This window comes from Conger conger, chromosome 12, assembly GCF_963514075.1.
Source record: "Conger conger chromosome 12, fConCon1.1, whole genome shotgun sequence".
Classification (NCBI taxonomy): domain Eukaryota; kingdom Metazoa; phylum Chordata; class Actinopteri; order Anguilliformes; family Congridae; genus Conger; species Conger conger.
In genome coordinates, this window is record NC_083771.1 from 20,205,715 (window position 1) to 20,229,136 (window position 23,422).

The following is a 23,422-nucleotide window of genomic DNA, read 5'->3' on the forward strand; positions in this document are numbered from 1 at the left end:
CCTGCTGAATTCTGTGTTCTTCGCTGGGTGCTTATTAATAAGCCAGAGCTCATAAGCCTTCATAACTAATTAAGCCTCAATAAGAGCTGAATTCAGAAGCTATAGCAGTATCACACAGCTGAAACAATATTGCTTCTCACAGTGCACAGACAAGTGCTTGACTTATCCTCAAAACTGCTTTGTAAGGAAAATGTGGATTCAGGTCTGGCGATTAGGAATAATGTCTTAAATAATTAGAACAAGACAATAATCCCAAAATGAGGGGTAAGTCCTTAGCAAGTTGTAGGTTTGCTTTCATGATTCGCTGGGTGGCTTTATATTTACATATCTTCAGTGCTTATAAATGCTTTACGCATCTATTAGATAGGTCATAGAATGCAGTACCCAGACATTTTATTCAATCCGAGTACAATTTTTTTAATTATTATTATTTATTTTTTTACATGAGACCATTTGTTTCCTATGAAAGGTGTCAATTTTAACCTGTAATATACACAACAGGTACAGATCTGAATTATACAGGATATTCAGTATTGTTGTGATATCACCTGTCTATGGGACTTTCAGAAAAAAAGAAAATGGCTAAATAAAGAAATGAAATGGATTGGTTTTTAAAATGCGCTGACCTCTTTCCCCTTGGTGTCAGCGTTCTCAATCCACTCCACGGTGACGCTGTCATTGTCCTCGTTCAGAGATGTGACCATTGCTTGGTGTATTCGTCCTGCAACAGAAGAAGCACTGCCCTTTTAGAATTGATTCAAAATGAAGCCAGACACCTTGTGTTTATGGTTAGTGACATTTCCGTAGAAGTGGATACCAGCCGTATGGATACAAAACTCAACTCTCATGACCGACTCTTGCCTGTGAGTTTGTGGTTCTTCTTATATAAACAGCTTTAGAACTTGCTGCAACGTGAACCTACTTTAAGCATAAGAAGTTCCAAACTGGCAGGTGGAATACCTGCGCCTGTACATAATCATACTGTAATATCTCTCACAATCGACCTCAGATAAGGTTTAGCCTGCCCACATCAAAGGCCAAACTGATCCTAGATCAGCACTACTCCTAAGTGCTTTATGAATGGAGGCTATGGAGTTTCACAAGTGGCGAGGTTGCTTATTACAGGCAGAAACAATCTGACGCACCACAACAAAGCAAAATCCGCACACAGAATGGGACGTGCTTCACCCCGTAAATTGGGGTCTGGGGGTGATTTTGGAGTCAGGGAGCTGTAGCTCAGGCGTGCCCCCTCCTGAGGATTCAGTCTATCATGTTATGCTACTAATGCTGAAACTCAGACACAAACAATGTAAGCAGAATTCCCCACTAACCTGAGGCTGGATCAACCATGCATGGCATGGGAGGGGGACGTGAGTAAAAACACCTCAAATTCACTCAGCTGAAAACCCCACTGCAATATTTGTACATTTCAATGTACATATGTGTGTTCAATGTGTGTATATATATATATATATATATATATATATATATATATACATATGTATATATACATATATATATGTATATATACATGTATATACACACACACGTGGACAAAATTGTTGGTACCCCTCTGTTAATGAAAGAAAAACCCACAATGGTCACTGAAATAACTTGAAACTGACAAAAGTAATAATAAATAAAAATGCACTGAAAATTAACCAATGAAAACAGACATTGCTTTTGAATTGTGTTCAACAGAAGCATTTAAAAAAACCCAAAAAAAACAAATGAAACAGGCCTGGACAAAAATGATGGTACCCCTAGAAAAGATTGAAAATAATTTGACCATAGGGACATGTTAAACTAAGGTGTGTCCTCTAATTAGCATCACAGGTGTCTTCAAACTTGTAATCAGTCAATCTGCCTATTTAAAGGGTGACAAGTTGTCACTGTGCTGTTTGGTGACATGGTGTGTACTACACTGAACATGGACCACAGAAAGCGAAGGAGAGAGTTGTCTGAGGAGATTAGAAAGAAAATTATAGACAAGCATGTTAAAGGTAAAGGCTATGAGACCATCTCCAATCAGCTTGATGTTCCTGTGACTACAGTTGCACATATTATTCAGAAGTTTAAGGTCCACGGGACTGTAGCCAACCTCCCTGGACGTGGCCGCAAGAGGAAAATTGATGACAAATTGAAGAGACGGAAAATACGAATGGTAACCAAAGAGCCCAGAACAACCTCCAAAGAAATTAAAGGTGAACTCCAAGGTCAAGGTACATCAGTGTCAGATCGCACCATCTGTTGTTGTTTGAGCCAAAGTGGACTTCATGGGAGACGACCAAGGAGGACACCACTGTTGAAAGCAAATCATAAAAAAGTGAGACTGGAATTTGCCAAAACGCATATTGACAAGCCACAAAGCTTCTGGCAGAATGTCCTTTGGACAGATGAGACAAAACTGGAGCTTTTTGGCAAGGCACATCAACTCTATGTTCACAGACCCCAAACTGAAGCATACCAAGAAAAGAACACTGTCCCTACTGTGAAACACGGAGGAGGCTCGGTTATGTTCTGGGGCTGCTTTGCTGCATCTGGCACAGGGTGTCTTGAATCTGTGCAGGGTGAAATCTCAAGACTACCAAGGCCTTCTGGAGAGAAATGTGCTGCCTAGTGTCAGAAAGCTTGGTCTCAGTCGCAGGTCATGGGTCTTCCAACAGGATAATGACCCAAAATACACAGCTAAAAACACCCAAGAATGGCTAAGAGCAAAACATTGGACTATTCTGAAGTGGCCTTCTATGAGCCCTGATCTAAATCCTATTGAACATCTGTGGAAGGAGCTGAAACATGCCGTCTGGAGAAGGCACCCTTCAAACCTGAGATAACTGGAGCAGTTTGCTCATGACGAGTGGGCCAAAATACCTGTTGACAGGTGCAGAAGTCTCCTTGACAGTTACAGAAATCGTTTGATTGCAGTGATTGCCTCAAAAGGTTGTGCAACAAAATACTAAGTTAAGGGTACCATCATTTTTGTCCAGGCCTGTTTCATTAGTTTGTTTTTTAAAATGATTCTGTTGAACCACAATTCAAAAGCAATTTGAATTTTTATTGGTTAATTTTCAGTACATTTTTATTTATTATTACTTTTGTCAGTTTCAAGTTATTTTATATATATTTATATATTTTAAATGCAGCTTATGGGTCAAATGGAGAGTACAGTGCCCAGACCTCAATCCCGAGTATGGTCTCCTCTGTGCTCTTAGTCACCTCTAAGCATGTGTAAAAAACAGCACAGTGTGACGAAACTGGATTAAAGAGATGTGCAGCAGTATATTAAGTTAGCCCAGTCTGAACTAAACTGTGAGCTGCTGCTACACACGAGAACGCTAATAATGCTAACAGCGTTTGAAATGGTCAACCAACAAGTATCTCAAAATGCACAATATTTTTTAAAATGGCCTCATGCAGATGTTTAACTGCCCAAGCTGCCCTTGGCACTTTAAAACGTTGGTATTTCTGTTGACTGCTGTGGCCTGCAGCACTTGATGGTTTAAACAGGACAAACTGCTTTAAGAGCAGCGTGCCTCTTCAGATGTTCCAACAGTAGGCAGTGTGTTGACTATAAGGCTCATGTTTGCGAAGGTGTTTTCTGAGGAGTTAAGCACTCTCACAGCCCAAGTCTCTGTTCACATAGAGAAAATTACTGCAAGGTACACATATCTATTATTTAAGGAACCATTTATCCTCTCCTGTGAGCTCTTTAAAAGTTACTCAGTACCCACTTGCCTCTACTTTTTAATTATTATTCCTAGCTTCATATTTGCCAGGACTGTTTTATTGTGGTGCTCAGCAGGTTACGCAGGGTTCAGGTTCACTGGTGTGGTCACTTCTGGCACTGTACTTCCCCCTCAAGGGTTTTCAGCACACTTGTACCTGCTTATGTACTTTGGGCCAGATGTACTAAGCCTTTTGCAGTGAAAAACAGTTATGGTCATTCAAAAATAGAAAATTGCGCTGCTTGCCTTTTTTTTTCAATATTCGATGGCTTACTACATCAGCACCACTTGGTGTATGACTTCCAAACTTCTAAGGCTAGTAGATATTTTGGTTAAAAACAGCCAAAAGGAAAATGAAGTGAAATAGATCAAATATATAAAAAAATTGATACAATGCCAAAGTTGGGTCTGACCAGAAACATTTGTAATTATTTCAACCATGCAATTTAATGGTTTTCTAATGTGACTTACGTATATGTATATTTTCCAGTAATTTGATGCCCTGTTTAAACCGATCAAACAATTACAGCATCAACTCAATCGTTTGTACATAAGAGCCTATTATACATTTTGAAGAACACAAAGTTTAATTTTGATTTAATTTACCATCTACTAGGTTGAATATCTAACACTTTTTGGTCATTTTCGGGCCAAACCAAAATTTATTTCGGGCCAAACCAAAATTGATTTAAATAATAAATAATTCATTTCACTTAATTTTGTTTCACTATTAACCAAGATATTTACAACTATTCCAAGTCATACATCAATTGGTGCTGATGCAGGAAGCCATCAAAGTATGTTTTATTGTGGATTAAGGTTCTCTTTGAAATGATCAAAACATACCAGCAGTAACAACAATTGTAGGCCTATTGTACATTCTTAAGAACCCAATCTTTCATTTTGATCTGAAACATTCCCCCTTACCAACTACTTGGTTGAATATGCTGACACTTTTTGGTCATTTTCTGGCTAGACCCAGTTGAATTAATTTTTGAATGAATGATCTATTTGACGTCATTTTGCTTGTGGCTGTTCTCAACCAAAATATCCAAATAAGGTGGTGCTGATGTTCAGTATTATTTCAGAATTCATAAATTGTGTCCGCGCACACATAATCATGTTTTTCCCTGCCAAAATGCCAAAGATACTGTATGATGTTCCAAAATCAACACAAGCCCCAATTTCCATTCCCAAGAGGGTGCCAGCCCCCTCATTCTTATAGAGCCAATTTTTAATTGGAGTGGTCACCCCCAACAGCTCTGGTTGATTTGTCACGGATTAAACCATGTCGCTCTGGGTAAGAGTGTCTGCTAAATGGCCATAATGTAATGTAATGTAATGTAATGTAATGTAAATGTAGAGAGCACAGAGTGATGCAAGATGGCGTAACCCACTGCATAAGACCAAGAGAGCAATAAGAGCTAACACATCAAATGATTACTGAAGTCACGCATGTCGATTCTTGAAAAAGACCTGGCTGTTCAGGGTAACTTCAAGGACAGTTGCGCAAAATGAGACAATTTGCATAATTTCCCTCAAATCAAAAGCACATTTAATAAGATACAAATTCCACAGTGCATTCTGATCCTAAATAACGGTTGGTGATGTCACATTTTACTCCAGGAATCTGCAGCTGAGGGGAAACTGTCGCCGCAAGGCTAAATGTTCACCATGGCAACAGTATCCACGACAGCACAACCTCAAAATTGATCTTTTAAATGCATTTGAGTATTTTCCATAGTCCGTAGTTTCCGTCGAGGCCAGCCACTGCTGCTTTATACAAGGCCATGAAACGAGAAAATTCTTCAAATGACAGCGATGTCATTTCCTCTGAAATGACCAGACAGACAGCAGCACTCAGCTGTGGGATTTCAAGTAATGTACAAAAAGTACGAAACTACTTTAGTTGAAATTCCAGTGGAATGCAGGTTTGGCTCACTGCAGTTTTCTCCATTGCTGAGCACTCCATTTTTCACAAATGGTTTACTGTCAGTAACCAGGTGACCGCACCTTCGATAGTTACGACCCCAATGATTTCACCTGTCAGTTGTAATTGAACCAAGTAGAAAGGTATTAAACAACTATAATCCAAGATGTTGGTTAGAAAACATGATACACAAGACTGAATCTGAAAACCACAGATTTAGTTAGTATGCTTTGTCCACATTTTAGTGTTGACTACTGATACAAGTGGAAAGGGAATTTGCCATTTGGGAGCCTAACTCATCTCAGATGAAAGTGTCAACCCAACAAAGCAAATAGTCTCTTTGGGGGAAAAAGGAAACAACCTGTTCATTGGGGAGGAAGGAAATGAAAAACAGACCCCTACACTATAGACACAAAACTGGGAACTGGTTTTTGAGCCAGGCTAGCGTTATTGTCATAGTATAGCAGTTGAATAGATTGAAAATGGCCAAATTCTCACAAGTTAAAATTCCTACACCACGGCAGATCAAGAAGACTTAACGTCACTACCTCCAGATTTTAAGAGTCATGATTTTAACATCATGTATTTTTTGTATTTTAACACTTGCTTCTTCCGAATACAGAGCGCATCTCTGACAGACTCGCCGTCACTTTTGACAAAATCGTCCAGCTGCTATATTATTTGTATATTATTTATTTATCCTTCTGGGTGCACTGCACTGGTTCTTACAAGAGGCATCTGCAGGGAGATTGTTTTGGAAGAGCATTTTTCACTGGCTGTTGCCAGCGCCTCTTTGGTGATGGAACCCAACACCGCATGCGACTCCAGCGTTACAGATTTCACAATCTGCAAACTGACTGGCAGCAATGTGAGGTATTTCAGCTCAGAAACACTGGTCTGCTACTTCTATGCATGCCATGTAACTATACTATGTATGTTCTAGAAACCGAACAACCAGATTTTCCACTTTAATATAACACTGTAGCCTCTTTGCCGTAGTTTTATTTTGATTTTAAATGTTTTCTGCACAGAAGGTTAAGAGCTTGACCTAGCCACCAATAATGTCAAACAGAATGTAATGTAATGTAATCTACAATACATGTACATTATTTATATCAGGTTTTCACATTTAACCCACAATGCTTTGCTCCAACCACACATCCCTCTCTCTGTGGAACATCATATTTGCAGACTGTAATTTTGTTCCACTATTCATACAGATTCTTGATCACAAGCGCTTCATAAAGCGTTTCCCAATTTGACTCTTTATAGTTGGTTTGCCTCTGTGCAGAATTTGAAATGACATACAAACATTGCAGTACGGTTCTAATAGTCAGAAGAGACACAACTAGCTTTGCACTGGGACAGTGTCTTCAGATATTAGAAATGGCCTACATTCAGATTGAACTCAATGAACTTGACTTCATGAGACATTATTTCAATGAATAACTAATAGCTTAAATTACTTGAAAATTGGACATGTTGCGAGTGGTTTTATACCAAATGCCCATTTGTGGCTCCCGCCGTGCATGAGACAGGGGGAATGTCACTTTCCAACATCAATGCAAGGAAATAAAGCTCCTATGCAAAACTACTTCCATGCTACTGAAAATAACTGTAATACTGGCCTAATTATAAGGTATGGAATGGCAAATGTTTTTAGTCTTTCAGTGAAAGTGCTGCTTAGAAAATGCACGTCATTTTAAAAGTAAAATGAGAGTAAATGGCAGTGCTGCATAATAATCCCCATTTCACAAAATCGGCTAATGCTGCACCCTGGCTGGTCTTAGTCATTCATCAAACAAATGGGCAGGATAATCCCACCAGCTTCCAAAACCAGAGTTCACCCAGTGCATGAAGCATCATCTTCTAACATCCTGGCTACTTTTATAAATGACAAAACTATCTGGTCCTGGTCAAAAAAAGAATAAAATAGGCTACATGTATTGATCATCACATCAAAGTTCTATATTTTGTTTTTTACAAAAAAGCTCTATTCAACAGAGACTTGTTCTGCCCCCTCCTACTCTCAGACATTGAGGATGTAGGCTAATGGGAAAAACCATTCATATCTCAGCACTGGCAGAAAGATTGATGGGGAAATGCTGGCAAGCTGGGGTGAGAGAAGTGGGACATGTGAAAGCTAGCTTTAATGGTAATGACATCTCCACCTCATATGCTCCACATCGCGTGGCTTGGATTTGGATCATCAGCGCGGTCATCAGCAACTCGTCCAACTGAGGGTGAATAACTCTGCGATTCCCAGCAAGCGACTCACCAATACCACACACACAGACACAGACACACACAGACACAGACACACAGACACACACACACACACACACACAGACACAGACACACACACACACACACACACACACACACAGAAACACACACTCACACTCACTCACACTCTCTCACACTCTCTCACACTCTCTCACACTCTCTCACACTCACACACACACACACACACACACACACACACACACACACACACACACACACACACACACAAACACGCTGCCGCCCATACAAATCACCGCCCGGGTCCAGCAGTTAATAAGCTGCACACACTTGTGCCACCTTGTCTATATTTTTCTGGAAATTACATCAGAAACATCTCTGAAAATGACACAAATCACTTGAGAAATCAATTGCCTTCCTATAATCTTTATGACCTTTCACCAGAGCCCATTCCTCCAGAGGGTAAAATGCCTCAAATCCAATCAAGCACAAAACAAGAGCACAACACCACATGCAGAATTCCCTGAAAATGCACAGCTTGACTGACAAGAGTGGGGAGGGTGACTGGTGACGATGTCTCTGGCTCTCAAATACGTGGATTCCCCTCTCCCGTTTTCAGATCGGGCCATTGCTGCTCCAACTGTCCTGTGTGAGGTAACAGTGAAGACCACACCCCAGTCACATAATACACAACGTTAGTTTTCTTCTCCTCCATGATGGGAGAGCTTTTCATTATAATAATAAAAAATAAATGCAATCTGGCTGTTACAGTGAACCAGCTCACTGTTGCAGTAAACATGCGATTAGCCAGATGTTCTCTTAAAACAGCAGCAGCCAACAGGCCAAGACCAGCACGTCATATCATTTTTAAAATGATAATTATTATATACTCAGCGATCACTTTATTAGGTATCTATTAGACTTATTAAGCCTTCTGCTGCTGGAGCCTATCCACTCGAGGTTTGACACATTGTGTGATCAGAAATGCTCTTCTGCATACCACTGTTGTAATGCATGGTTATTTGTGTTACTGTCACCTTCCTGTCAGCTTCAACCAGTCTGGCCCTTCTCCTCTGAACTCACTCATTAACAACACATTTCTGCTGTTGTTTTTGAGACCATTCTCTAAAAACTCTAGTCTAGAGACTGTTGTGCATGAAAATCCCAGGAGATCAGCGGTTTTTGAGATACTCCAAAACCACCAAAACCAGCTGAACCTCTTGACTACCTCTGTAAGCCTTTATGCATTAAGTTGCTGCCACATGATTGGCTGATGTATATTATACATATATTATATATATTATATTATTTGCATTAACAATCTGGTGAACAGGTCAACCTAATAAATTGCTCACTGAGTGTATATTGCACATCACATGCAATCTGACAAGCGTTTTGGAGTTTATTAGTTCCATTACTAATTATATTATTACAAAAATATTTTAAGGCTATGTGTCATTTCAAACCACTAGACATAATTGTCAAAATTATTTGTTAGCATGGAAAAATTAAAAAATATGATGATAGGAAACATACAAAATAAAGTAAAGATTATTAATCTCCAAACAAGCAGTTGGGGCGACATTAGTTTACGAAGTAAGAGCGGTCGTTAAATTGCCGGTTCAATCCCCTATAACCCAAGCCACCTAACCCCCAATTGCGCCCAATGAGCTGATTGGTCGTACTAAATATGACAATGCTTAAGAATGCTTTAAGCCTTGCTGCTTGCCGGTTACTTGTGCTCATCAATTAGGCTGAAAGTACTCTGTAGAACACTCTGAAGTCAGTTTGCCCGAAGCAGTTACAAAGCTGCTTCGAGCAAATGATAAAACGAAAATCAGCACGTTTCACTTTTTTTAATAGAAAGGCAATGACAATTCTTCCTTAGTTGAAATCTAGTTGTGAACGAGAAGGCCATATACAATATTAAAGACTATTGTAAATAACGTTATGCCAGTTTCAGGGACTGGTTTCCAAATCAGAACCTCTAGGCGAATTCTTAAAAGCACCAGATTCCTCAATGACGCATTGAACATAACGGGGGCTGTAGAAATATTGAAAAGACATTATTCACTCGCAATAACGTGATAGACAGCCGTACACAACGCTACGTTCGTTTTTCTCCATTTAAAACAGACAAAGATAATACTTCCCAATGTAAAATGGGATGTGAATCTTTAATTGGTTACAATGGCTGCTATCCTGGTGTGGTGGGCATGGCCTTATAGAGCCAGTGTTTCACCAATTATTTTATTCCATTAAATCCATTTCCACAAACGTAAGGTGACGTTACATTTAAGCCATGCAAATTATTAAATTAGCTTAGCTACAAATATACACCTCAAAATAGATCAATGTTCCCATGATATAAGTTAGCGGTAACGTTAACTTAACTAACATTGCATTATACCACCGACAGATCTAAAAATAATATTGGAGCAGTTTTCACATCCAGTACACAATGTCTTTCATTCTCACCACTGGTTAACATCAGCGGTCAGTCAACCACCAGCTAGAAACTGACCTGGGTGATATCGTCTGTAAGTTACGTCTAAAAATTGATTGCACAAACGCGTTCTACAGGCAGCCTGCTAGATACTTAACTAGAAATATATGTTAATTTGGGTATATGTTTTTGAAATTACCTACATATCAGAAAACATTATGTAATAGCGGATTTAATAGATATATCTAAAAAATAAATGAATGGATCTGGACTGCAGCGGCTAACGGCAGCTAGCTAAGTTAGCTGATTTTGCTAAACAACCGGCTTTTAGCTGGCTACCGTTAGCAATACCCAGGCTATATTCCGCCAGGAAACTAAAGGAAGCATAACTTACTTCCAATAACTGTTGCAGGTAACGCCTGCAGAATGGAGTAACAGATAGCTAACGAGCTCTGTGAACGCATGGTAATGTTTATGCACGAAAATGTGCATAATAATGTTTGCTATCGGTGCTGATGCGGTGATATGCTGCATGCAAGGTGCAGAATTGTCAGTGCCAGGACTGCTAACGCTAGCCCAATGACGCCAGTTTGTACTAGATGACGCTAGCAATGCTAGTCATCGTTATCTTAGTATAAGGCTGATAGCCGGGTAGCGAAACAACTGATATAAGCATAGTCAGCTTCACCGATGCCACGGCTAACCTTCCAAACAAACAGCAGCTGTTAATTGTGAAATATCACATTACAGTCAACGATAAAACAAGAAACGCTGATCCACAGCTAGCGAGCAATGACCCAGAGCGTCAGCAGTTGCTGTTCGCTACTCAGCAACAAAGATAGCTAGCTACTCCGGCAACTCCTATCTTGCTACTGGAAAATGCATCTCAATTCTGGAGGAAAAATGGTTAGCTACAGATAAGAAGGCGCTTACCATCGCTTCGTTTAATTTCCACATAAATACCGATGAGGATCTTTCCAAAATTAAATGCCATACTTCATCGGTGAATAATAAAACAATATATATGGTTTTTATTTGAAAGGACCAATTTGTTTGGCGCAGGAGAAACCGGGAGGAGTAGCCAGCCCAGGAGAATATCAGAGGAAAGCGCATGCGCGGAGCGGCATGCCTGTCCCAATGGATGCACAGAGGCTAATGCCAAATTCTGACCCGAAATGCGCTCGTGCCTGTCCCAATACTTCCACTGAGGCTACTGCCAAATGCTGACCCTAAATCAAAGGGTTGTCGCTTGTAGCCATTATTGTCAACCAAAAACACTTAGCACGTGTATTTTGACAGATTTACCATAATAGAGAATGACATATATCATTAACATGCATAAAATGTCAAAGGCCATCTAAGTATAACAGCAGAGGTCAACTGTTTTTCCAGAGAGCAGGTAGAAGGGGCACATTGAATAGAAATACACCTGGAGAGAACAGAATGTCTTGCATTTTTTAATGAGGAGCAGTTTTCATGACATCTCATTTGAATCCAATAATGAAACCAATTTATTTGTTATAATCAAAAGTATTGAATCTAAGCTGCTTCCTCTGAATTACACAAATTCTGAATGACTAGACATTATGGAATAAAAGTATATCAGCAACTGGCGCAGGCTTGATGACGATGAACCAGTCAGAAACAGGTTCAGAACCATTATAAGTCTAACAGGAAGCTCTCCCATCCCCTGTTTCTTGTATATAGGCCACTGCAGTAATGCAGTTATAATCTCTGTAATCTCACATGATTGCATTAAGTGGGTGTATAGAACCAGTCCTAATGGCTAGCGAGTCAATACATGTGTCAGAAGTGCAGGCACCCAGAGGGTGGAGAGGTCTGGCTGGTGTAGTGTGGCCTGTAGCGTAGAGGTTAAGGTAAATGACTGGGACCCGCAAGGTCGGTGGTTCTAATCCTGGTGTAGCCACAATAAGATCCACACAGCCGTTGGGCCCTTGAGCAAGGCCCTTAACCCTGCATTTCTCCAGGGGAGGATTGTCTCCTGCTTGGTCAAATCAACTGTATGTCTCTCTGGGTAAGAGCGTCTGCCAAATGCCATTAATGTAATAATGTAATGTATACCAGCTGATGAGCTTTTGAAGTGGAGCCTCATAGCACAGTGGTCTCTTTAGCTGCCTGACAGGCAAACACCAAGGCACAGTTCTGAATTTAACTGCAGTGAGGTAGCCCATGGAGGGAGATGAGAAGGGGAGTGACATGGCTGTGTTCTGGATGAGCTGCAGAGGTCTGATGGTGTGGGCAGGGAGATCGGCAGGAAGGAAGCTGCAGGTGGCAGTGTAGTACACAGCTTAGGGAACTGGCTTTGTAGCCCGAAGGTTGATTACATTACATTACAAGCATTTGGATAAGGGGCCTGGGGGAAGCCTGAGAGGCAGCCTGTGGCCTAGTGGCGAAGGTACAGGCCTGGGGTAACGGTTGGAGGTTCAAGCCCCAGTGTAGCCGCTGGGCCCTTGAGCAAGGCCTTTAACCCCGCATTGCTCCAGGGGGAATTGTCTCCTGCTAAGTCTTACCAACTGTAAGTTGCTTTGGATGAAAGCTGAATAACAAATAATCATTTGGCAAAAGCTCTTATCCAGCGCAATGTACAACCAAATGCATAACCATAACCAGGGGCAATGAGCTGAACACCCTAGATGGAAGTACAGCTCCAAGTGCAAGAAGAGATAAGATAAGATGAGATAAGAACTTGAGCCCTGTCGATGAATCTGATCAAACAAAATCAATGCAATGAAACAGCATTGGCAACTATAAAGCTAGCAGTTCTTACATAGGTGGGGATAGATGCAGCCTTGTTGTTTTTTATTCCTAGGTAAGACACTGCTATTGTGCCCTTAGCCTAGACCTTAACCTGATTTGCTTCAGTTTGTTTCCAGATGTATAAATGGATCCATCCTTCCATTATCTAACCCGCTTATTCCTGGTCAGGGTCATGGGGGGTGCTGGAGCCTATCCCAGCATGCATTGGGCAAGAGGCAGGAATACACCCTGGACAGGTCCCCAATCCATCACAGGGAACACACACCATTCACACACACACACACACACACACACACACACACACACACTCATACCAAGGGACAATTTGGAAAATACGAGTCCTGCCATGTGTTTCTTCCACCCCTGAACTCAGTCAGCTGAAGAATTGTGCTAGTTTGCAAATCCAGGATATTGGAAGAAAATACTGGGGAAGACGTTTACTTTCTTAACCTGGATTTTCCATCTCTACAGTGATGAGACATTGAGATGCCATGAGACGCTATGAACACATGGGGCCTGTATCACTGATAATATTCAGGATTACTGAGTTAGCTGTGGGATAAATCCACTGAGTAAAACCAGGAACAGCTCTTTTTACTTCAGCCCATGTTCCAGGTTTGGGAGGGTTCAGCCCATGTTCCAGATTTGGGAGGGTTCTGGGCTTGCTCAGTGCAGTTAATAAACTAACTCAGTGATCCTGCTTCAAGCCAATGGGGTGGGCAGACCAAACCAATTCTCCAGCCCAGTCGACTGCTCAAGCCCCACTCCTGTTATTACATGCAGGATGATCCTCTTATTCAACCAGGTGTATGCGTCTATGATAATAGCAATGGGGCAGCCTATAGCCTATAGCTAAGGTGCTTGATTGGGACCTGGAAGGTAGGTGGTTCAAGCCCCAGTGTGGCCACAATAATATCAGTACAACTGTTGGGCCCTTGAGCAAGACCCTTAACACCACATTGCTCCAGGGGGATTGGTCCCTGCTTAGTCTAATAAACTGTAAGTCCCTTTGGATAAAAGAGTCAGCTAAATAACTGTAATAGCTATAGCAGCTGGTTAATATATTCCAACCCACATTTTCAATAAATACAAGATGTCCATATTAATGTCTGCACAATACTGACAAAGCACCTAATACACAGGTAAAGCTGACTACATGATAAATTAGACATACACTAAGACCAACACACATAGAAAAACAAACACCCTGAGCAGATTAGGTAGGATCCACTGCACATCTTCCACACAACCACTTGGTGGCAGCAGAGGACTTCTATGCCATTGCAGGGCCTCAGACTCCCTTAAAGGTACAGATGCATGGGGCGCACATGTCTGTCAATGCGCTCTAAGATTTCTGGCCAAGTGTGTTGCTGTGGGGGATCAGGTGAGACTGTTTGGCTTTGTTTGATCTCCTTGGTTACAGGGCATATTGCTCTCTAGGTTACAGGGGCCTAGGGGGAGGGGCTTTGAAGGGTAACTTGGTCCAGTGCTTCCAAAACTGTTTTGGTCAGTCTCCCATTTGGTAATAGGGAGTCCTACACACACACACACACACACACACATTCATCCTGTGCTGTGCTTTTTTCCGTCAAACTTCACTGCAACCCCTCTGTTGTCTGTCTGTGCCACCCTGGGGCGCACCTCCCCACTTTCGGAAGCACTGGCTCGACCTAAGACAGGGGTGTCAAACACCAGTCCTGGAGGGCCGCAGTGTCTGCAGGTATTTGTGGTTTCCTATCAATCAGCAGCCAATTAAGGCCTTGCGAACAAGTTGTTTGGAATCTTTAGCAGAATTCTCCTCCGCTATCACCACTGCCGAAAGAAATTACTTCCAAACAAAAATCCAGAATTCTAACCCCCGTCAACTGTTCTCCATTTTCTCCTCTCTCCTCAGCACAGCTCCCCCACCATCTCAGTCCTCGCACACTGCTGATGACTTTGCGGTATTTTTTGACGAAAAGGTTGCAGATATCTACAGCACCTTCGTGACCACCACCACTTCTATGCTTGCCTCCCTTTCTGTGTCTGCCCCCTGTTTCTCCTCTTTCTGTCCCCTTACAGATGCTGATGTGTCTCACCTTCTGATCTCCCACCGCCCTACTACTTGTGCCCTGGACCCCTTCCCCTCAAACCTCCTTCAGGCAATCACGCCTGACATCCTTCCGTTTGTCACCTCCCTTGTTAACTCCTCTCTGTCCTCTGGCTGCTTTCCCTCATCATTCAAGAGGACCTACATCACCCCACTCCTAAAGAAACCCACTCTAGACCCCTCCTGCATTCAAAACTACCATCTGGTATCTCTCCTTCCTTTTCTATCCAACTCTCTCCCTTCCTCTCACAGAATAACCTGCTGGACCCCCACCAGTCCGGCTTCAGACCTGACCACTCGGCGGAGACCGCACTCCTCTCCGTCAATGAGTCCCTTCAGGCTGCACGAGCAGCCTCTCTCTCCTCTGTCCTGATCCTCCTTGACCTCTCTGCAGCGTTCGACACGGTCAACCACTCCATCCTCTCAGCCTCCCTGGCATCTACAGGGATCTGTGGCACAGCCTTAGAGTGGATTCAATCTTATCTCTCTGGCTGGTCCTCCCAGGTGTCCTGGGCTGGAGGAGTGTCAACCCCTCACCCCCTTGTTACAGGAGTCCCCCAGGGCTCAGTCCTCGGACCCCTCCTCTTCTCCATTTACACAAGATCCCTTGGCCCTGTTATCTCTGCTCATGGCATCTCATATCATTGTTATGCCGATGACACCCAACTCTTTCTCTCCTTCCCCCCATCAGACACACAGGTCTCTACCCATATCTCTGCCTGCCTGAGAGACATCCAGAGCTGGATGGGCAACCACCATCTAAAGCTCAACCCAGGTAAAACGGAGGTAATCTTCATCCCTGCTCTAACCTCTCCCTTCTCCGATTTTTCCATCTCACTAGGGGATACTACAGTGACCTCATCCCCTAGTGCAAGAAACCTTGGAGTGGTGATGGACAACAGGCTATCCTTCTCCGAGAACATCGCTACGGTGACCCGGGCATGTAGGTTCTTCCTGTACAACATCTGGAGAATCCGACCCTTTCTCACCACCTACTCCACTCAGCTCCTTGTTCAAGCAATGGTCCTGTCCCGCCTGGACTATTGTAATTCTCTGCTGGCTGGCCTTCCATTGCATCTGCCATCAGACCCCTACAACTGATCCAGGATGCTGCAGCCCGTCTGGTATTCAATGTTCCCAGACATTCACATGTCACCCCCCTGCTCAGCAACCTCCACTGGCTGCCTGTTATGGCTCGCATCAAATTTAAAACTTTGGTGCCCGCATACCAGGCAGTTAAGGGATCAGCCCCTGTATATATTCAATCCCTTATCAAGACCTATACACCAACAAGACCCCTCCGTTCTGCCTCTTCGTGCCGTCTGGCGACTCCCCCTCGCCACACCTGCACTTCATGCTCACGACTGCTGTCTGTCCTGGTCCCACGGTGGTGGAATGACCTCCCGGTGGATGTCAGAACGGCAGAGTCTCTGACCTCCTTCAAGCGAAGACTGAAGACTCTTCTCTTCAGGCTACACCTTTCCCTCCCTAACTCACCACCATGATTAGCCCTAGACTGTAATGGCACTTATGTATAGATTGTATAGATATTGTTACTTGTATAGATATTGTTGTTTTTTATTGGCTGTTGTATTGTTGTATCCCGGGTATTCTAGCTGCCAACTGTAGTATGCTAGTTTGAAAGTTGATTGTACTCTTTAAGGGTTCTGATTATCTGTGTTTACACAAGGACTCGGAACTTTACTGTCCTCTCAGGTCCTCTTAACACTTGTACTTGTGTTTGATCTGCACTTCATTGTACGTCGCTCTGGATAAGAGCGTCTGCTAAATGCCATGTAATGTAATGTAATGTAGCCAATTAAAGACTTAATTCATCACTGGTGCTGAAACATACCAAAAACCAGCAGACACTGCGGACTGGAGTTTGACACCCCCGGCCTAAGGGGAGAACTGAGAAAGAGAGAAAGTAGGGAATGACCTGTGTGTGTGTGTGTGTGTGAGACAGAGAGAGAGAGAGAGAGAGAGGGAGTGAGAGAGAGAGCGAGAGAAGACAGGAATGGCACATAGAGAAAATAAAGTGTAACGGGGCGGTTCTGAATTAGGTCCGAATGGCGGATACTGCCGAAGTAAAAATAAATATTGATGCAGCACTTATAACCCTGTCAGGATGACCTCCCAGAGCCTCTGCTCACAGACATCGATAGCCATCAATTGGGACATAATACCCACAGCGACGGTGGAAAGGGACTGTGCTGGATGCACTTTATTTTGATGAAGTACAGTTTCCAAGTGCACTATAAAATAGTTCAGGGTCCTGTTTCATGAAGCAGGATTATTGAGTTAGCTGGATAAACCCGGAACCCTCCCAAATCTGGAACACGGACTAAAGTAAAAGCTTAAGAGCTGTTCTGGGTTTTACTCAGTGTAGTTATCAAGCTAACTCAAAACTCCTGCTTTGTTAAATACCCTCCTGATCTTTAAAATGTACAGAAATCGCTCTTCTGGCCTTCCTTATTGAAGGCAAGACTCTTGAGTGTTTTCAGCAGCTGTCTACACACTGCTTATGAGTTTGAGTAGCAGAACCTACAGCTGTGACCTACAGCTCTCAGAAATCAAGGTGCAGTGGAGGTACATATTTGTTCTTTAAGGAACAAATTTCCCAAATGTACCTTGAAAGTAGCTTTATTTCGGTACTAATAAGTAACTTTTAAAAGCAAAAAAGTACAAATGAATTGTGTATTGCTGGCTACAGGTCCAACTGTATGTACCAGTAGGGTGTCACCCTTGTGATGAGAATGTACTTTTTTAGGCATTTTTCGTACCGAGTGTAGGATGGGTTGAATTATGATTTACAGTATGAGGGGTGCATAACACACTTTTTTATGTGTCTTCATGAACAGTACGCCATCGTAACAGGATTCAGATCTCACACGGCCTACATAACAGCCTCTGTCATTCTCAGAATTAGTTTGGGCGTGAGCGTGGGAGCTGAATTTAAACTGAACGACGGTTCACTTTCCTGTGATTCATGAGGACGTGGTGAGATGCCTGCGTGAGTTCGCACTATCGCCCACCAGCACGCAGACTTGGCTACTCGCTGGTCATAGTTCATAAATTAACATATTTTTCTTAACAGCATGTCTACGGCCACAGCACATTTTTAACACCTCTTCAACAACTCACCACAAGCGCTTTTCCACCTCACACTTTCCATTCTGTTACAATCATCAGGCACAGACCGTCGATGGGGAAGAGACTGCAGGCCAGGGCTGTACAGAGCATCCATGTTCCTGCTGAGCAGTATACACTATAGTAATACTGACTGTAGCTTCTAGATGTGCATGTTTTTTAACATTATGTTATTACCCCTCACTCAGTCCAAAGTCACCATTAAACACTTTGCCTCCAGGCGCTCCTCTGACCCAACCTTAAAGTTGCCAGACATTCAGTTAAAGCCTTTTTGGTGACCTAGCCCAACATGTATGTTCCTGTTTTAAAAGCATGTACAGTGAGGTCCGTAAGTATTTGGACAGTGACACAATTTTAAAGTCATTTTAAAAATATTCCTTTTAAAGCTAGTTTTTTAAAAACTCTTAACAGGTTCGATTTTGATTAAAATATGCTGACACAGACACAAGTGGGAAAAGTTTAATTCCCTAAAATGTGCTCTGAGTTAGAACAGTCTTTGGAGGACTCAGAGATGCACCAGCCATTTGTACTGGCATCCCAGGGTGCATAGCACACCTTCATTTGCACAGACAGAGAGAAATAGTGAAAGGTACAAACCAGGGAAAATACATAACAGTCCCTGCACATCGCAGTAACACACAGTGGTTTCACATTCCAGTCCTGGTCTGCTGATTTTCAGGGCTTTTCAGGGCTTTTCATTAAAATAATGATTGGGGAAGAGGGAACACACCTTTCTCAAGGTCTAAAAGAGCGGATTCTAATACTCCAACCATAACGTCTTACAGCCCTAACAGAAATAACACCAGTTTTAAATCACAGACGGTGGTAGATGGGCCTACAGCACCAAGAAAAGGGAAAACAAATTGACACAGTGTGATGTGATCAAGAAGGGTGGCACTGCAAGGCATGATGGGAGCTTCTTTACAGTAAAAGAGGGGCTTCAATGCTCCCGGGGGGTGCAGTGCCCAGGACTGCGGCTGTCGTTATACACCTCACCTGCAAATTAGCCCCCCCCCCCCCACTGAACACGGCTGTGGTCTGCTCCGCTGCAGAAAACAAAAGAAAAGAGTTAACCTCAACAAGCATTTTTGTCTTATATTTAGATTTCAAATATTATTTCTATTTCTCTTCTGGTCATACAAAAATACTGCCAGTGAGGTGAGACAATTTCAAGATTTGCCAATGGAGTAAGAACATTTTGCTTGTCAACCGCAAAGTAAAAGATTTTAGGTCTCATTACAAAACCAAACCACTTGTAAAGACTGAATTTTTTTGCAGTGTAGTATGTTTGCTGTTTTGATGAAGCCAAACTGAAGCATGTAGAGCATCTACTTCAACACGACTGCTTACATTATTATTACATTACATTATTGGCATTTGGCAGACACCAGAGTGACATACAGTTGATTAGACTAAGCAGGAGACAATCCTCCCCTGGGGCAATGCAGGGCCCAACGGCTGTGTGGATCTTAGTGTGGCTACACCGGGATTAGAACCACCAACCTTGCGTGTCCCAGTCATTTACCTTAACCACTACGCTATGAGCTGCCTTACATTTTAAGTTGCAAGATTCACTTCTATCAGTCTGCTCAACTAGGCTATCGTACATTTTTTTAATGGGTTTTTACAGATAGGCCAATTAAAGGGTTATATATGCATACAGTACAGTACATATTAAGCTATATATTAATTGTGTATTGCAGGGGCTGCCACCTGATCTATCAGGCCCGCAGACCTTGTTTGCAGTTGAGCAGTTTCCTTAAAGACAGCAGTGGAGTCTACTGAAGGCAGAGCAGGGTAAGGATGCAGGCTCCTGTTTAACATACACTTAGCATCCACACCCGGGTGTCACAGAGAGATGCCATTACTCGCTACCCCTCCTATAAGCGCACCATTGTAAATGTCAGGTTAAAGATACCGCTCGCTGGGCTGAGGTAAGAGGCTTATGCACTGTGACTAATGAACATGACATAAACTAATGAATATGGAGCGACTTTAAAAACAGGAAACATGAAAAAGTGTGACCAAAATACCATCAGGGCTACAGCAACTGGTTTCCTTTCGCATGTCTTATATGAGGAGGACCTTGTGCGTGTTGCATTTCACACCCCGGGAGCCAAGAAAGGGCTGATTCTCAGCCTGCCCATCACCTGAGAGAAGTAAACGAGCCTTTTGAATTTAAGGCCCGGACACACCAAACCGACGGTCGGCGTCGGAGCCCCCGGAGCCGTCGATGAGAGAGCTCTCACCGATGTCCGACGGCTCCGACGCCGATTCAACATGTTGAATCTGCGTCGGAGCCCTCCAAAACACGCCGACGGAGTGTCGGCGTGCGGGACACAACGGAAAGACTCGGCCAACAGGGCGCCACCGACGTCCGACGGCCGACCGTCGGTTTGGTGTGTCCGGGCCTTTAGAGGAAGGCTTGAACTGTGTTCAACCACCGAGATGACAAACGAGATACTCCAATTTAAGATGAGTTACAAGTTATCGGAGCTGAAATAAACGGAAGAATGGGAGAGGTTAGCAGGGGCATTAAAACACTTTATAAACTGTCTGTGTCATCATAAATCCAGGCTTTCCTCCGCGAAGCTCAACCTGTCTGGGCTCAAACAACACATGACAGGTGACAGTCAAAACAAACGCTATGTCAGTATGTGAAAGCATATTAAAAGGGAATTATATATCTGGAGCACATGACATACTTTGACGTGTAGAAAAATATAGTCCACGTACTTTCAATTTCGTAGGCCTACTTTAATGTACAATGAGGCGAGTGCTTAATGCGAGAGAAAGAGGCATACGAAAAATTGCACATGGAGAACAACGGTAGCCTACAGTAGCCTATAGCTGGGGTAAAAGAGAAAGTGACACTGCTGTCAAATAAAAAGGGTAACTATTACAAAGGAATAGGCATAGTAGTGTCCACCGCCTCTTTTTTATGATTGATTTGTAATGTACATTGAGTTGGCTAGAGGGGCATCGGATTCATGAATTTACATCCCCGCACGTTTCTTATGAAAACCGCCCATCTACCTGGCACGCCAAGCGCGGCTCTGAACTGTCACTCCTCTCGGTAACGATGAATCACGGAGACGGATGAAGCCGCCCCGTCTTCACGTCACTTCAGAGCACCAGTTCTTTCCCTGGCTGTCTGCCGCCTCGCTCTTACCATCCGTTTCCTCAGCAACCCAGCCCCTGTCAGGGCGTGATGGAGGGCTTCTCGCTCGTCTGTTTGTCTTTGTTTCCAGGGGAAGGACGGGGGTTGGGGGTCTGCCAGGTTCCGACAAGAAACGCTCCCCGTTTCATCACGGGCCGCGGAGGGACAGCGCACACACCGTCACACGCGCGCCAGGGGAAAGACGGATTACTCATTTTCAATCGTGAATTATTTACCCGTTTCATAAATCATCTTTGCCAATTTAATAATACATTTGATTTCATGCAATTGATATATTTGATACCATGTGTGTTTGCCCAACAATATATTAAACGGCATTGTCATTGAGCTATCTGTGTTCACAAGACATGGTAAAGTGTTCTCGCCTAAGAGTAGTGCCCTCTTGTATAAAATGGTGGCATAACCATAAGATATAGCGAACTAAAACTGGCAAATGCTAGTATGCACACCTGAAGCCCAAGAAAAGCCCATAGAAAGAGAAAATATAGCTTTGTTTGATAGATAGCGCTATATATTTCCAAACTGCACTCTCACAGAAGTAGTCTGGCTTATTTATGTGTCAATAAAAACCACCGAGGAGCTCACCCAGGGACTCCCCTGACCCAAGATGTCACGGCATGTCCGTACACCGGCTCTCCTTTATCATGGGTTTGAGTTTCTGCAACACGGCATGCTTCCTCCGCATGCTGTTGGGAACCGGGTCTTTGCTGTTTCTCTCCATCAGACCGCTCAACTGATATAACCGGTTGCCATGGCGAACAATAACCTGAGAGGAAACAACGCCGTGAGACTGACAACAACAACAAAAGGCAGGAATTCAAAAACCCAGAATGCACCAGTCTTCGGGCGTAGCTGCCAAATTTGAACGGTGCGCATCATGCCCCACCGGACTGCGGCCTTTCATCTTCTTTTCCTTAAGAGAAAACGCAATTAAACTATCATTCATTTCTTTAAATAGCAGGCTCTATAATTGCTGCTTTCATCAGAGCAAGGAGATGAACCAACAAAGGGGTCTTCAGTCCTGTAGGGTGAAAAGAAATGGCAGCATAATTCAAAAGACTAGCTGACAATTCAGGCCAAAGTCACGTCCATGGCCACTGAGCACGCAGCACAGGAACGTGTCAAAGTGACGGGCGACGTCTCTGCAGGACGACACACACACACACACACACACACACACACACACACATACAGATACACACACACATAGGTACACACACACACACATACAGATACACACACATAGGTACACACACACACACACACACACATACAGATACACACACATAGGTACACACACACACATACAGATACACACACACACAGGTACACACACACACACATACAGATACACACACATAGGTACACACACACACACACACACATACAGATACACACACATAGGTACACACACACACACACACATACAGATACACACACACATAGGTACACACACACACACACACATATAGATACACACACATAGGTACACACACACACACACATATACATATACACACACATAGGTACACACACACACACACACAGGTACACACAGACACATGCACACATACAAGCACACATGCACACCCACACACAAACATGCACACACACACACACACACACACACACACAGACCAACACATGCAAACAAGCACGCACGTCCACACACATACACACACCACACACGCAAACATGCACACAAACGCACACACACCATGCTGAAATTAATGCATGCCAGCCGCAGTACAGATTGATTAATTTTCATCGAGAGCATTTCAATATGGCCAGAACAAAGGCATTCCATCTGAACTCTGGGGCCGGGGTCAGCAGATCCGTGGGTTTTCAAATGACCAACTGCCAATTCTTCCAAGCGTGA

At 43.1% G+C, this 23,422-nt stretch overlaps 1 protein-coding gene across 5 annotated transcripts in view; it reads right to left on the reverse strand.

Annotated features, from left to right (window-relative positions):
• Nucleotides 1-21,553, reverse strand: part of kif2a (kinesin family member 2a) — a 40,582-nt gene extending 19,029 nt beyond the window's left edge. Inside the window, exons 1-2 of one of the 5 annotated variants that reach the window (XM_061263374.1) lie at nt 21,535-21,553; nt 627-721 (exon numbers count right to left, since the gene is read on the reverse strand). In XM_061263374.1, the coding sequence (XP_061119358.1) occupies nt 627-704 (78 nt within the window). In that variant the 5' untranslated portion in view covers nt 705-721; nt 21,535-21,553. Of the gene's footprint in view, nt 1-626; nt 722-8,446; nt 8,469-11,049; nt 11,069-11,278; nt 11,468-21,534 lie in introns of those variants that run through there. The other 4 variants (XM_061263376.1, XM_061263378.1, XM_061263377.1 and 1 more) reach the window with 4 other exon arrangements.
• Between the last annotated feature and the right edge of the window lie 1,869 nt (nt 21,554-23,422).